This window comes from Mus caroli, unplaced genomic scaffold (genome assembly GCF_978045245.1).
Source record: "Mus caroli unplaced genomic scaffold, Mus_caroli_1 scaffold_20, whole genome shotgun sequence".
Lineage (NCBI taxonomy): Eukaryota > Metazoa > Chordata > Mammalia > Rodentia > Muridae > Mus > Mus caroli.
The window spans coordinates 50,554,163-50,569,843 of NW_028227275.1; the positions used below are offsets into that span (position 1 = coordinate 50,554,163).

The window sequence follows — 15,681 nt, forward strand, 5'->3', positions numbered from 1 at the left end:
TGACCCTCTCTGCAGGTGCAGAGGCCGGGGACTAAGGATGTATTTTACATTCATCCTGCCACACTGATCTATCCCACGGTTAGCTGAGAGCTAGCCCAGGCCTGACCCCAGGGTATTCAGGGTGTTGGAATCTTTAGGTCATAGGTAATCATTGTGCCTTTCCCAGTTGCCCCCAGAAGCTATTGTGTGAGATCCTGAACCCAGAAACTCACAGGCAAATTTGCCAAGCACTTGAAGGCTACTGTGTATACAAAATACTGACACATGTTCACAGGAAGGTTCAAGATTTGATCCTCAGCCACCTGCCACCAGAAAGCTGTGAGCCTCCTGGGCCCCCTGTCTAACTGTGGTCAAACCTGGGTGGGCAGAACACAGGCAGCCTGCTCAAGCCTCTCAGGGCATCTCAGTGGGGTTTAAGGGGAGTGGGGTGAAAGCCATATAGGTCCGCACCCTAGCTCGGACACTAGTAGTGGGTGCCCAGCAAATCACTTTCTTCTCTGAGCCTTGGCGTTCCCTTCCAAAGACTGAAGCAAGGGACTGGGGTACTTTGGGGCTCTTTGGAGGTCAGTGACCACAGAAGTAGCTTCCTCTGGCCCCCACCTCTGGGAGACAGGCGGAGGCCTCTGAGCCGGGAAGAACTGAGAACCTACCAGAGGCGCAGCTCCTAAGCAGTGATTTCCAAGCCCCACACAAATAGCAAGGTTTTCACAGGATGATGTGTGAATGTGGGAGCGCAGAGGCAGAGGGGAGTCAGCAGCCGGCACAGCAGCCGTGGCAAGCCGGTGAGTACCCCCATTGTCCTTCCAGAAAGGCCACCCAGGGAACATAACCAGCGAAGAGGCAGGGGTTTGTGGAGGCCCCCAGGGCGAGAGAAGGAGTCACTGAAGGGAACCCACCTGGTATAAGATTAGGAAGTAGGATCCTAGGGTTGCCCACTCCGGCTCAGGGCAACAAGAGACCCACTGCATAGTGAAGGGGGACAAAAGAAGGCTGTCTGTCCTCTCTCCTCAAAGCCAAGACCAGAGATCACTCAGGTACCTGCCAGGGACCCCAGGGAGACAATCACCTCCCAAGAAGTAGAGTCCCTTCCTCCAGAAGCCAGCTCAAGTTAGATGTCCAACCTAGTCAGGTGATTCCATCCATGCACAGGTGTCCTGTCTGTCCCCTCTCTAATGAGAGGAGAAGAATATGACCAGGGTCACTGCCAGAAAAGTCTTCCCAACAAATACTGTGTCGTTTGCAGATGGGAAGTATTAGTCGAGAAAAGGAATTGGCTGTCCCTGCTGTTCAGCTTCAGGGGGGGCAGGGAGGTGAGGGGGTTGGTAGATGGCCATGGGTTATATGAGGTCCAACCTGAGGGTAGGAGAAAAGGACTGTGAGATCTGCCTCCCCACGTTTACATCTGGTGGGACAGTTTACATCACTTCTGGGACAGTGGGGCGTGTCTGGGCTGTCCTGGAAACGCTGAGACTGGAGACAAGATGCCTGGTGCCACAGACGAGACTTAAAAGTTTGAGAAATGGCTGCAGACCCAGGATGTATGTATAGGAAACCCTTAGAAGCCTAAAACACCTCCCCCTACCACTACTACACAGCCACTTTATGATATTCGGAGAAACTGAGGCCCAGAGAGATTAGGCAATTTGCTCACAAACACTCAGCTACTTCATCTCACCAGATAGTAATGTGGATTCTTACTAGGCTGAATGCAGGGTCTGTGACTCAACTACAAGCCAAGCTGCCAAGTCCCAGATGTGTGGCCATATATTTCATCCCAGAATCCCCACCCCTTAGAGTCAGTCCCTTCCAGCTGCCAACACCTCCCCCCAAAAAGAAACTCCAGTGGAGGAAATAAGCAAAGCAGCTTTGGGACCTGGGTGGAAGAGGAGGCTCTCTGGAGATGCTCCGAGACATGTGCTAGCTGCCCAAGGGTGCTCCAGCTAACATACTGGGGCAGCCCATCACTGTAGATACTCATGCCACTGAGGCTGTTAACAGCTGAAGCCCAGAAGGACTGAAGGCTTCCTCTGTACCAAGCATGGGGCCAGATGTTGGCAGCTGAGCACTATTCTCTTTCTGGAGTTTTAGGGGCTTTGTTCTGTGTGTGTGTGTGTGTGTGTGTGTGATTTTAATCAAGTCTAAGGTGGATCTGTAAAGTGCTTTTCAATTTGAATATTGGTTCTTTTTTATAGGGTATAAATCAAATTTTATATTCTATGATGCAAATAGCTATTCCTAAGTATAACTGTTTACATTAATTTGTAAAAATTCACAGCGATTATAGCAAGGTGACACTTAAGCAGTCTGTGGCTTTCCCAGTCACCCTCAGGCCAAACAGCAGCAATTTAGTAACTAGCAACTAGCTTGCCTGGTCTTGTGCTGTGTCATATCTTGACCTGGGGCTGCTCCTCAGCTTGGGTTCAGCAGATACAAAGGGTGTTTGCTGCCTTTAATCTTTTCCCACGCTGTTTCTTGCTCCCCCTGGCTGGCCAGAGTGGCATCCCCAAGGCTGGGCAGTGGACAAGGAGGAGAAAGAGGACAGGGGCCATGCACCTGCTGGGTGCTTTGTGAGTTGGTAGCCACTTCTCTAAAGGGGTGTCTCTACAGAAACACATCTCATTGCTGGGCTCTCTCTCTCCTCTATGAAAGAACTCTCCCCTAAGCTGGGAATCTGCAGACCCAATGAAAAGAGCTACATGTGACTTTCTCATAGGACAAGCTGCTCAGAGCCAGCCTCTCTGCCATGGCAAAAGATAACCAGAGATATATTCCCCTCCTCCCTGCACAGTGTCAAGCCTACTTTTAACCTTACTTGCAACTGTGAGAGGGAAGGTATAAAAAACACCCTGCATCTTCTCAGCCACCTGCCTTTTGCAAGTCCCCTGACACCTTGGTGACATCACTCACTTCAGAGTCTGGTCTCAGCTGACAGTTCAGCCTTAATGTCTCCAACCGACACATCAGCCTTCCAGGCCCATGACCTGCCCCACTCCCCCACCCACTCCACAAAGTGACCTCCATTGCACCTCCTTCCCAGGGCTGCTCTAGAGTCTGTAGGAGAGCTCTTTATAAACTGTAAAGGGCTTTTCCATGAAGGGCTGTTATTACCCCACGGCTCATTCAGCAGTTGATAATCAACACAGCTGCCCTAGATGCCCTGAGTGTCCAGGCAGCTGTTCCCTTACGGCAGGGTGCAATGACTTCCTTCCTTCTTCTCCTATGCATGCATGAGTGGTAGGGATACCCTAGCTGATTGTTCGGAAGAAAGATGGGAGCACAGAGATGGAGTCACCTGGGATACCACAGATTTGTTAGTCACTGGCTTTCAGTGGAGCTGAGGGCAGAGGAGAGTGTGAATCTCAGGATGTATTCCTGCTTGGGTTTGCCACTTACCCCACCGAGGGTGCAAAGCCTATTTCTGTAGGTGTTTCTCTTCTCCTGAGGATCACAGGGTCTGTGTGTGATCATGTTTCTCACCACCCACCTGGGAGAGATGCTGTTAATGATGCAAGTGTTCCCTGCTGGGTGCCTTGAGCCCAGTGGGAGCCCAGAAAGAGTCCTTCTGACCTCAGAAAATATCCCTAGTACCCATACGATCCAGCATGGTCCTCAGACATGATCTTCACCTGTTCATAGTGAAATGGCAACTATGAAAGCAAGTGTGTCCTTTTAGCCTAAAATTCCACCTTTTCTGACTCCAGGGGGTTAAACTATCCTTAGTAGTTTTTTAAACTGCCTTACTTGGGGAAGCACTGTTGTGCCAGGCTAGTTCAGCCCCCTTTGGTTCTTAATGTGATCACCTGTGAATGCCAAGCCTATCTGAACTATTGTTCCAAGGAAGAACGTATAACAATGGGTCTCCCTCACTCTGACAAAACAAGGATTCAGGCCCAGGAGTGGGTGAATTCTCTAAAGTCAGCATGGTCCCTACTGGGAAGTGGAAATTCTGGGATCTATCACAGTTAATCCACTGAGGTGCTATGTGACTTCAAGGGAGGCATTCACCCTCTCTGCTTTGTTAGCCTGAATTGTATATCTTTCCTGCTCCCTCCTATACTCTTGACTACTGGAGGACATAGATTCTTCTTAGTGCCTTACATACATTCCTCCATTTCAGAAGGATGTAATGGTCAGGAGAAACTAGAGTGTGCTTCAGAAACACATAGCTTAGCGTTCGTGTATGTGTGCATATGTATGTATATATGCAATGTGCATGTGTGTGTATACATGCACACGTGTGCACACATACATATAGAGGCCAGAGGACAACCTCAGGTGTCATTCCTCAGGCACCACCCACCTTGTTTTGTCACCGTCTCTCACTGGCCTGCATCTAGCCAGTTTGGCCAGACTGGCTGGCCATCAGGCCCTTGGGATCCGCCTCGATCTGTCTCCTCGGCACTGGGATTCAAAGAACTCCACCATGCCCAGCATTTTTATGTGGGATCAGGCATTGAACTCAGGTCCTCATGGATTGCAAACACTTTACCAACTCAGCTATGCCCCGTTGCCATCTTAGTGCCATAGACGGCAGGGGACGGTCTCCTCCTGCTGCTTCACAGCCCTGAAGACTTTCCTCGCTTGGGAACTCAAGCACATAGAGTGGCCTCTGTCTGGAAGATGGCTAGGTACTGTGACAAAGGGGGAAGTCTGTCTATCCATCATGCCCCGGACTGGTCACTGAACACCTAGCTCAGAAGCTGTGAGTTTACTGCCACTCAAGAGATTTTAACCAAAACAAGTCACAGAACCACACCAAATGCCAGGCACCCAGAATACCATAGCTAGAACAAATGGTCAAATGACAAAGACTGTCCCTGGAGGCAGCAGTGACAGTCAGGGGCAGGCTGGGACACAGACAGACTTAAGACTTGAGTCTTTCCCCTCAAGTTTACTAGCTGAGTTGCCTTAAGCATGTCCCCTCTCTGCTGCAAGCACACCTAGATGATAAACCGTGAAAATTATCAGGTCACTGGGAAGGTGAGAGGCAATGTGTCAGAAGTATCCTATCCGCAGAAAAGGCTGCTAATCCCATAACCTGGGGCAGCGTGGAGCTGTGCCCTGTGAATAGTTCAGCAAGTTTCAAAGGTCAGTGATGACCTAGGACTGCTAACCACACTGCTTTGAAACAAACATACTACAGTCCTTTGCCAATATCTAAGAACAGCCTGGTCTATTTTGACTTCTGATCCTCACTGCCAGCCTCTGACATGAGAGGCCAGAGGACAACCTCAGGTGTCATTCCTCAGGCACCACCCACCTTGTTTTGTCACTGTCTCTCACTGGCCTGCATCTAGCCAGTTTGGCCAGACTGGCTGGCCATCAGGCCCTTGGGATCCGCCTCGATCTGTCTCCTAGCACTGGGATTCTATGTTAGCTACAGCAAATGCCTGAGATGATCTATGTTAGAGAGAGAACAGGTTTGCTTCTGGCCCAGTCTAGGTTTGGTTGCCTATGTGAGACTGCGGTAGGACGTTATGGCCTGAAGTCTTGGTCTCAGGCTGATGATGCTGTTTGGGAAAGGTGTGGAAGCTTTAGGAGGTGGAGCCTCTCTGGAGAAAGTGGCTCACTGGAGCCAGAGCTTGAGGTTTCATAGGCTCGCCCTACTTCCTCCCACTCTGGATGCTTCCTAGATACAGATGTAGTGCAACCTGCCGCCTCACTCCTGCCTGACAGTATGGACTCACTCAGTCCCTGACGTGATGGATGGACAGTGTTCCCTTTAGTGCTAAGTCAAAATAAATCCAACTTGCTTTCACATGGATATTTAGGGTATTTGGTCACAGGAATAAGAAAAATAATACAAGGTTCTGTCACCTGTCAGTCATAGCATCCTGAGTCTATCAAGCCTTTGTCTAACATGTGGGCCTTTGAAAGACATTCAAGACCCAAACTCCAGCCAAAGCCATCATAGCCACATTTACCTTCATTGTATAGAAATATCTGGAAGCTCAATTTATTTTCCTTCTTACTCCAAATTATAGCAATTAGTGTAATTGACATCTAAAGCAACAAGGAAATTCCAATCAACATGTATTATGGTCCAGGCAGTGTTCTGAGGTTGAACTTGGAAAACTCCAGCCCACCAACTGGATCCAAGCCATCTGTCCATGTCAATAAAGCTTTATTGAAACACAGTCCCACCTTTTACGTATGCATTCATTGCCCATGTCTAGTTCACACTACGAGCGGCATCTCCTACTTAAAACAGGAACTACTTGATCAACGCCCAAAACCTTTGCTAGCTGAGTCTCTGCAGGGAAGGTTTGCCAGTGCTGTCTTAAGCAGTACTCATGTCTGCTAAGAATCATTTCAGTTTGGGGGCCTGGAAACCAGAGCCCCAACTGAGCTCCACCTTGTGGGAAGTAAGAGTACCATTCCTAGACGCTCTTGATATCACACCTTTGGCTGGAAGAAACATTAGAAAGTCCTTAAAGATATCAAACGACTTCTGCCACCCTCTGCATGGGATTGTTGTTCAATAACACTATTTACCTGAAACATGCTCTTCTTTTGCATGTATGTGCATGCATGGGTGTGTGTGTGTGTGTGTACATGTATGTGCATGTTCACATATGTGCAATTGTGTGCATGTGTCGTGCAGAGTCCTGCCTCTCTGCTGGGGGTACCCAGGCATGTGCATGTGTGCGGAGGTCAGAGGTCCACTCTGCATGTCACTCTTCAGAGGACAACTACTGTGTTTCTTTGAGAGAGAATCTGGAACTCATTGGTCTGGAGCTCACCAAGTAGGCTGGGCTGGCAGGTCAGAGAGCCCCAAGGATTCCCCAGCACTAGGCTTACAAGTGCAAGCCCACACTCAACTTTTTACATGGGTTTCTGGGACTCCAACCTATACATGCATGCCTCATGCCTATACAGTAAGCACTTTACCTGCTAAACTGTCTCCCCAACCCATGCAACATTTATTAATCACCTACAGTGGACAGAAAAGGCTCATGCCAGCCGATTTCACCCCATGCCTCCTCTGCCATCCCCTTGGAGGTACTCCAACCACTGGAACCCTACTTCATTCTTTGTGGAGACTCACTACGCATCTCAAGGGCAGGTTCAACCGGACCCTTGTGTTTTACACTCGCCAAGATGAATCAGGCTCATCACAGAGCAAATATCTAGCATAAAGATGTTCATCCACTGACCACAGGAAATGGGCTATGTCAAGAGCCTGCTATTCCAGAAACAAAGATGGGTACATTTGTGTTGTCCACAGTGCCAGAATTTATTGACTAACAATAAATTTTCAAACCAAGTCAGTTTCATTTGCTGCAATTTGCCAAATACTCCCAATTTTCCCTTAATAGCTGACTGCTGACTAACATGTGTGTTTTTATTCTGATCTTAAGTATTAGTATTAACTCTCAGATCACACCTTATACACCTCAGTGTGTGTGTGTGTGTGTGTGTGTGTGTGTGTGTGTGTGTGTGTATTAAAGAATAACCTCAAAAGCACAGAGATCACAGCACAGTTTAAAGAGACCTTACCAGAGGCAGAGAGCTACTAGAGACACAAATGGGCACTGCATCACTTCATTGGTTGGATAAAATATTAAGGACCCCAATTGGAGAGCTGAAGGCACAAGATTGCAGAGCTGAGGGGTGCTACGGAAATGCAGGACCACAGAGAAGTGCAGGACTGGTTCAGACAAAGGCACAGACTGGTAGAACTTCAGGAGGTTTCACCAGTCGGTGGAAACCAAGCTGAGCTGGAGCCGGACAGTCTGCCTGTTGGTCCCATGACACACACATTGGATGATCAGATGCCAGGTCAATGGGGCCATCCCGACTGCAGTGCCAGGTGCCTCCTTCATAGGTCCAGGTGGGACTTTTCATCCTTAAGAGTAAATTGTTTGTGCCCTGTGGGTGGTGCTGGGCAGGTGGTGGTTCTTGTGCACACAGTGAGACAGAGTCATCATGACTCACTGTTGGAACTCACAGGAGGGCCAAATGCTGCCTCTCAAAGGCAGTCGCCCAGGGCAAAGCACAGCCCAAAGCCACTCTTTAACACAATATGGAGTAACTTGGAGCACAGCAGAGCTTGGTCCTCACAGGCTGTGTGACCTTGCAGCTGCAATGACTCATGAACACAAATCACAGTCCTACAAGCCATGAGTAAATACATGTTTATGTGCTGGATAGATGATGTGTTTTTAAAAAAATACTTCAGATGAAGATGCTACAACAGTTCACTGTGTAAACTGTGGCCTTTACCAGGCCTATAATGTGATAGGTTCTAGTGGCCTTCCCCGTACGTTTTTGTCCAAAAAGTAAAGCAGGAAGAGGTTACCATCTTGCCCCTTGTCTCACAGTAACTATATGGGCCAGCGTTCAAATCCTGGCTTCTGCCATGGAGCTGTGACTTGGACTGCTGGGTTCTTCACCACATGTGAAAACCAGCAAGGCAGATGGCTGTTTAATGTCATATAATCCACTAGATTAGTGACTGCTGCACCCTGGGAAGCTACCACCTGACATCTGGCTAATAGGTCAATGTTCCCTAGAGAGTTTCCCAGGCCAGCCACACCTAAGATTTTCATAATCCTTATTTATCTTGGCTACAATTGTGGTTATTCCTTGGGTAATCAAAGAGAGCAGGATGTTGCCCCAGGGTAGTAAGGTATCCACAGTTAACAGATGTAGGCCTAGAGGAGGGAGGGAAGAGGTATATCCTGCCTGGTCCTTCTCTTTCCTTGATAAAATGGTACTTCAGCTAAGCTCCACCTTCCCGAGCTGTGTGTTCTTGAACCATCATTCACCCTCTCTAGGGAAAGAAGGATGTTCAAATAGAAGTTTCTTTCCAAGGTTCCACTTGGGCTGGGGATGTGGCTCAGCAATGGTGATGGGCTTGCCTCAGGTGCAGGCTGGGTTCCACACCCAGCATTGAAATAAAAGTCCTTCCATGTAATGTAGGAGAAATCAAGATCAGAGTCAAGAGTCAAAAAAGTCTAAGAACCCACTTCGCTTCTGTAGTCTCTTCTCTATCCCCAGCTCCAGCTGAGAATTTGGGTTCTACTGTGACCTCAGTAAGCAAAAGCTGGGAGATACACCATTTAGTCAACAGCCTTAAACATATGTATGACCACCACTACTGCCTTGTTATCTCCTGAGCCTTCGTCCCCCAGGCTCTCTGAACACGATGTCTGCACCTCCTGCCAGCAATGGTGTGTTCGTTGTCATCCCGCCCAGCAACGCCAGCGGCCTCCGCCCACCTCCAGCCATTCTGCCCACCTCCATGTGCCAGCCTCCAGGGATCATGCAGTTCGAAGAGTCACAGCTGGGGGCGCAGGCGCCCAGAGCTACTCAACCACCTGATCTTAGACCAATGGAGACGTTCTTGACCGGAGAACCCAAAGCTTTAGGGGTAAGAGCAGCTTGTCATGTGACTTGAGACAAACTTGTTGGGCAGGCAGAGTGCCTCACGCTCAACAGGGAGAGGTGGAGGCAGGGGATAGATGTGAGAATTCATTCATGCACTGGACAGACAAGAATTCCCTTCCCCCTTGGAGCTCACCCAATAAATCAGAAAATAAATGACCAGAACTCCAAAGAGGATTAAGAATGATGGATGGGGGATGGCAACGATAGCAAAGACAGAAATATCTCTCTGGGGAGCCGACACTGAGGCTAGATCTTACAAGTTAAAGCCAGCCCAGCAAGAGCGGGATGGGCAGAAGGGTGAGGGGTAGGATTAACTATCATGAAGACCAGCAAATGCAAAGGCCCTGAGGTGGGAATGGGTGTGGCTTGTCAAAGGAAGATACAGAATACTGTTGTGCTTGTAATGTAATGAATAAAGGAAAGGCTGACAAGGGATGAAAATGAAATGATAGGTGGGAGCCAACTCCTGTAGAGCTGAGACTCTACCAAGTGTGGCTTCCAAGCCCTTCTCCCATCTCAAACGGCCTAGATAGTGAGTGGTCTCTAAGAAGGATAAAATATAGATTAGATAGATGATATAGATAGATGAAAAACAGATAGATGGTAGATGAATAAAATTGATTAAGAGGATAAGAGGTGGATGATGATTAATAAATATGATTGATAAATGTCAGATAGGATGGATAAGTAAGACAGGATAAATATATAGGTAAGACAAGTAGACAATAGAATATATAATATATAATAGGTAGTGACTGATGGATAAGATAAATGATAAATTTTAAGGTTTTTAAAAATAGGTGATGGATAAATAGGCATGTGAAATGCCAAAAACAAACAAACAAAAACGTTTGAAAGGCAATGCAGCAGAACTTATCACAAGCCCACACTAAGAGAGTCCCCACCCTTAGGAAAACCAGCCCGCTTCCATGGGGCACTGGTAAATAGAAGAAAGAGGAGGAGGTAAAGAAAGAGGGGGGCAGGAGGAAGAGAAATGGAAAGAAACCCACGTGGAAAGTTCAGTCAGTGTAGCCCCCAACCCCCAGGATGGGCTACGGAAAGATAACAGGAAGAAGGCAAACTAGGCATTTGGTACCAACGTGCTGAGAGTCAAGGAACCAAGACTAAGAAAATCAGAAAAGCAAATCAGAGCTGTCCTTGACATCCAGTCGCAAAGCCGTGGCCTGGAGCTACTCCTAATCTGAGGAGAGCAGGTTCTATCTTGACTAAGGCTGGCCTCAGCCTCCTGCTCATTCCCCCAGGAGCTGTGGAGAGCCAGGTCTGCAGGACAGCAGAGGGCGGTGTGGAGCTCGCGGTCCCAGGTCAGTGGCATGAGCCTTTTCTGCTTCCCACAGACGGTGCAGATCCTGATCGGTCTCATCCACCTTGGCTTCGGCAGCGTCCTGCTTATGGTTCGGCGAGGCCACCTGGGGATGCTCTTCATCGAAGGTGGCGTCCCCTTCTGGGGAGGAGCTTGTGTGAGTGCGCGTAGCCATCCTCGGCTAAGGAGTGGCTTTGCCCAGGTCACCTCGCCCTGTCCCACTTCCGACATTTTCCTATCCATAGCCCATCGTATGTCAGAGTTTTACTCACCCCTCACAAGACTAACATGGGAGTAATATTATCATTACTATTCTACCAGAAACTACGGGTGAGAAGCAAGCAGGCCAGTGTCCTAATCACGCCTGGGCTACCTGAGTCCTAACCCCACAACCATACCCACCCCATCCCACCCCACTCCTACCCTGACCCCGCTTCCCTCTGTGGGTTCCAGCCCTGCCTGAGCTGATCTGCAGGGAGTCTCCCTATCCAATGTCCATTCTTCTGGCCATACCTCACTGGAAAACCAAATCAGGGCTTCCTTGTCTGCTCTGAGGTCCCAAAGAGAGGGAGTTTGCAAGATAGCCCTGCTGTCTGTGCCTTACCAAAGGGGCCAGTGCCTCTGGGAATGGGGAGCCTCCAGCTACCTCCAGGAAGCATGGGCTTTCTGTTGAGCTTAACGGGGTCTTTGTTGAGGCTCTGCTGTGTATGACGGTTGAGTCCCCTCTGCATATCCCAGACAGTCTCAGCAAGAGCTCAGAAGCCCCTAAAAGTGGAGGTCAGAGACCAACATTGCTGAAACTTCAAAGCTACAGCTAAATGGCTGGGAACAAGCTCTAAGCCCTGCTTCTAGTGGTCCATAGTGGACCCAAGAGGGAGGGACATGTTGGCCAGCAGGAGTCTAAAGTGGGCACTGCCTTGGGAAGAAACAAAGGTTCTTTAAGATCCCTCCTGCTTCAAAATCTGTCACAAAATGTGTGCCATTCCCATGGTAGGAGGGGTAATAAACAAAAGCCTGTTTGTCAGTCTCTTGAGAGACAGCGGGGTCCTGCGGCCTAGGAGGGTCATATGTAGCTTTTATCTTAAAACTTCACAGGGCTGGGGAGAGAGGTCAGTGTGTCATGAACTTGCACGGCAAGAGTGAGGGCTTACCTCCACCACCCTTGTCAAAAGCCCACCTAGGCTGGTGAGAAAGAGACTGGCAGCCCTTCTCATGACTCACTGGTCAACCATCCTGGCATAATCAGTGAGCCCAAGTCCACATAAGAGGTCGTATCTCAAAACCAAAGTGGGCAGCTCCTATGGAGGAATGACACTCAAGGTTGACCTTAGCACAGAGGAACACATACACAAGTACACACACACAGAGGCATGCATGCACAAGTATACACACACACATACACAGAGAGAGAGAGACATGCGTGCACATGCCCTCATGTGCATATGAGAGAAGTAGCTCTTCATTTTATGTTCTTGACACTCAACTGCTACTTGTTGAGTGAATATTAGAAGGAAAGGTGAGTGTAATATAATGTCAACGAAAATGCATGCCTAGTAAACCATGGCTTGAGGTCTCAAGACAGAGGTCTCTTTGTGTGTTTGTTTTTGTTATTGTTGATTATTTGTTTGTTTTTTTGAGACAGGGTCTCTATTTGTTGCCCTAGCTGTCCTAGAACTCATTACATAGAGCAGACAGGCCTTGAACTCACAGAGTCACTTGCCTCTGCCTCCCAAGTGCTGAGATTAAAGGAGTGTGCCACCATGCCCAAGGATGGGGGCCTCTTACAGAACCACTAAGATTAGGACTATATCCAAGATGCCTGGCCAAGATGCAGACAAGGAAGTTGATGCCCCTCTGTTACCTTCTTGATGGGACCTAGGTATGATGCTCCCTGCACAGTGTCTCAGCCAAAACCCCACTGGGCTCTCTCTTCCCCACACAGTTTATCATCTCTGGGTCCCTCTCCGTAGCAGCTGAGAGGAACCACACCAGTTGCCTGGTAAGTCTGAATGGACACAGAGAGCCAGGGATAGGGACGGTGCCCACCTACCTGGGTGCCACTCGGGACCCTTCTCCCATCTGCTCACTCATTTGGCCCATTCAACAAGCACTCCTTGGAGATTGTCTAAGTGTCCACAGAAGGAATTTAAACATCCACATACAGAAGGAGATGAGACACTTGCAAATGCCACCCAAGGTAGATGGTGAGAGTCTAGAGATAAAGTCTTCACAGACATTCAGAGGAGGCAGTCGCAGGAAGGGTCCCCAAGAGAATAGCCACCAAGTTGTTAAGGTGGATGGGCCTGGGCCTGGGGGAAGACAAGTTGGGGGTTGGGAGGGAGGTTGCAGATGCATGCTGCAAACATGTCCCAGGAAAGCCACTAAGAGGGTTAGGCCTCCTTCCCAGAAGCTCCCAAGAGGATGGAAGGGAGGCATCAGGGCCTCTTCTTGGGGTCTCAGGGAAGGAGAAGAGAAAGAATGGGGAAAGGAAAACCCAGCCTCCTCCAATGCTAATGGCCCCAAGCCCCTGGGCCAGGAAGGAGGGTGCAGGAGACTGGGCACAGTGAGTGTCCTTTCTCCTCTTTGCCTCTTCTTGTTGCTCCTCTTCCTCCCACAGTTGAAGAGCAGTCTGGGAACCAACATCCTCAGTGCCATGGCAGCCTTCGCGGGGACAGCCATTCTTCTCATGGACTTTGGTGTCACTAACTGGGTGTGTTGGCAGATGTCCCAAGGGGTGATAAACCCAGAGAGATGAGGGCTATAGCCAGGACTAGGGAAGACCCAAGAGTCTGCAGTCCTGGGCTAGTTGCAGAGCCTGATGCTTCAGTAGACCTCATGAGTGTACTGATACCTTGACCCTACCCCACGTCGGATGGGGAAGGCAGGGGAAGGGAGATGAGACCCCGTAGAATGGAAGGAGTGAGGCCCAAGGCTGGAGTCAGGAAGGCTGGAGCCAGGTACACACCTCTGCCTCTTGCCTGGGAAAGTTATTCTAGGTCCGGGGGGAGGGGAGGTCTCTTTACTTTTAAACGCTCTGTTTGCCTTGACTGTGGGTTTGGGTTCTCAGGATGTGGGCAGGGGCTACCTTGCCGTGTTGACCATCTTCACCATCCTGGAGTTCTTCATCGCTGTCATTGCCACCCACTTTGGGTGCCAAGCCACCCGTGCTCAAACTAACGCAGTGAGTATTCTCACACCACGTCCAGAGCCCCTGAGGTTGCCTGTTGTCCAGGAAGAGGTTACTCCTGCAGCCCCTCCCACTTCCCCTTTGTGGCTGAGCTGTGATGAGAACCTCAAGTTTTGAAATGGGACTATTCACCCGTGGCCACAGGGGGCGCCAACACTATTGGCAGAACTGAAATCCTTCTGGAATCGGAGGACAGGGTTGGGGAAGGCGAGGCGCGCACCTCGCACAGAGGTGCCCACAGACTGCCTACAGATGGACACATCAGAAAAGACAGCATGTCTCAGTGGAAGCTCATTTTTCCAGGGGAAAATAGGAGGCGGGTGGAAGAGCGTGGGGAAAGGGGGTTCTGATAGCACAGAGGCTTGCCTGGAAGAAAAATGCAGTTAGAGGCTGGCAGGTGCCATTTAAGGTTGGAGCAGGAGGATGAACTAGATTAAAGGAGCCCAGTGAGTGGCTACTAGTGTGAGAGCAGCATGTTCAGGCAAGAACTATAGAAGCCCCGGGCTCAGCAGAGACTATCCAGAGAGGAAATATCAGCTCACTAGCCCCTAGGGAAATGAGGTTTTGTCTACTTTGCTAGCTTCAGTGTGTCCAAGTCCTAGCTCATAACTGACCCTAGAAAATGTTTGCTAACATGTCAGTTACACGATGCTTTTGTGTGTGAGAGCTGCTGTTCTCTGAATGCCCACGGGGTGGCACTATTGCAACGCTCCCCGAAAACCGCAGAGCCACCCAAACTTTGGGTTTGTTTATTTATTTATTTATTTTAATTTTTTTCTTTGCAGTCTGTGATTTTCCTACCCAATGCCTTTGGCACGGATTTCAACATCCCCAGCCCAGCAGTCTCTCCACCTCCTGCCTATGACAACGTGGCATATATGCCCAAGGAGTCATCAGAATAGATTACAAGTTCTGCAGGTTGAAGTCCAGGCTTCCCACTTTACCCAGAGCCTCTCCACCCTCACTTTGTCCGTTCTAAGGCAGCGGTTTCCCAACGAGGCTCTCCAAGCCATGTGCACTGTGTCACTGAGTGAAGTGTTCCATCCATTTCCCAATTCCTCCAGTACTGTCTTTCCAAAAAAGGCATAAAGCTGGTGCCCAGGGTGTGCCCATTCTCAGCCCTGTCACCTGACATAGTCGTCCCGTACACTCCTCTGCAGTCCTCTGCTCATCGTGGGAAATCCTGGCTTCGCAGAGGTTTCCGAGGTTTGTCTTCAAGATCATTAAGCACGGAGAACTCAGAATGTTCCAGAATAGACTGGCATTTCAGAGGCTCAGAGCAAGGCTTGACCTCCAGGCTCCTAGCTCCGAAGATCAGCTCTGTCCTTTGTCATCTGCTGTTACATCTTTGGGATTTCATTTTCCCACCCAGAAACTAAAGTGTTAAACTACACCACATAAGACTAATGCGTGAGCCCGGTGTGGTGGAGCACGCCTTTAATCCCAGCACTCGGGAGGCAGAGGCAGGCGGATTTCTGAGTTCGAGGCCAGCCTGGTCTACAAAGTGAGTTCCAGGACAGCCAGGGCTATACAGAGAAACCCTGTCTCGAAAAACCAAAAAAAAAAAAAAAAAAGACTAAGGCGTGATGGCGCACGTCTTTAATCCCAGCATTTGGGAGGCAGAGGCAGAGGCAGGTGGATTTCTGAGATCAAGGCCAGCCTGGTCTACAGAGTGAGTTCCAGGACAGGACAGTCAGGGCTACACAGAGAAACCCTGTCTCGAAAACCAAAAAAAAAAAAAAAAAAAAAAAAAGCACCTCTGGCTAAGCCCTGCATTTCT

General features: G+C 49.3%; 1 protein-coding gene across 2 annotated transcripts; it reads left to right on the forward strand.

The window, feature by feature from the left end:
- The first annotated feature begins 723 nt into the window (after positions 1–723).
- Ms4a15 (membrane spanning 4-domains A15) lies at positions 724–14,803 on the forward strand. Of its 2 annotated transcripts, none has more exons than XM_021152516.2 (7): positions 724–782; positions 9,124–9,376; positions 10,749–10,871; positions 12,657–12,713; positions 13,332–13,424; positions 13,782–13,895; positions 14,687–14,803. In XM_021152516.2, exons 1-7 carry the CDS (start codon positions 724–726, stop codon positions 14,801–14,803), a joined length of 816 nt encoding a protein of 271 aa, XP_021008175.1. The 2 variants fall into 2 exon arrangements, with proteins under 2 accessions (XP_021008175.1, XP_021008177.1); XM_021152518.2 differs by having other exon boundaries at positions 9,202–9,376.
- The last annotated feature ends 878 nt before the right edge of the window (positions 14,804–15,681 follow it).

Coding starts and splice junctions, on each gene's coding strand:
- Ms4a15 (XM_021152516.2), top strand. CDS start 724: ATGTGGGAGCGCAGAGGCAGAGGGGAGTCAGCAGCCGGCACAGCAGCC. Junction 783..9,123: donor ACAGCAGCCGTGGCAAGCCG/GTGAGTACCCCC, acceptor TTATCTCCTGAG/CCTTCGTCCCCCAGGCTCTC. Junction 10,872..12,656: donor CCTTCTGGGGAGGAGCTTGT/GTGAGTGCGCGT, acceptor TTCCCCACACAG/TTTATCATCTCTGGGTCCCT.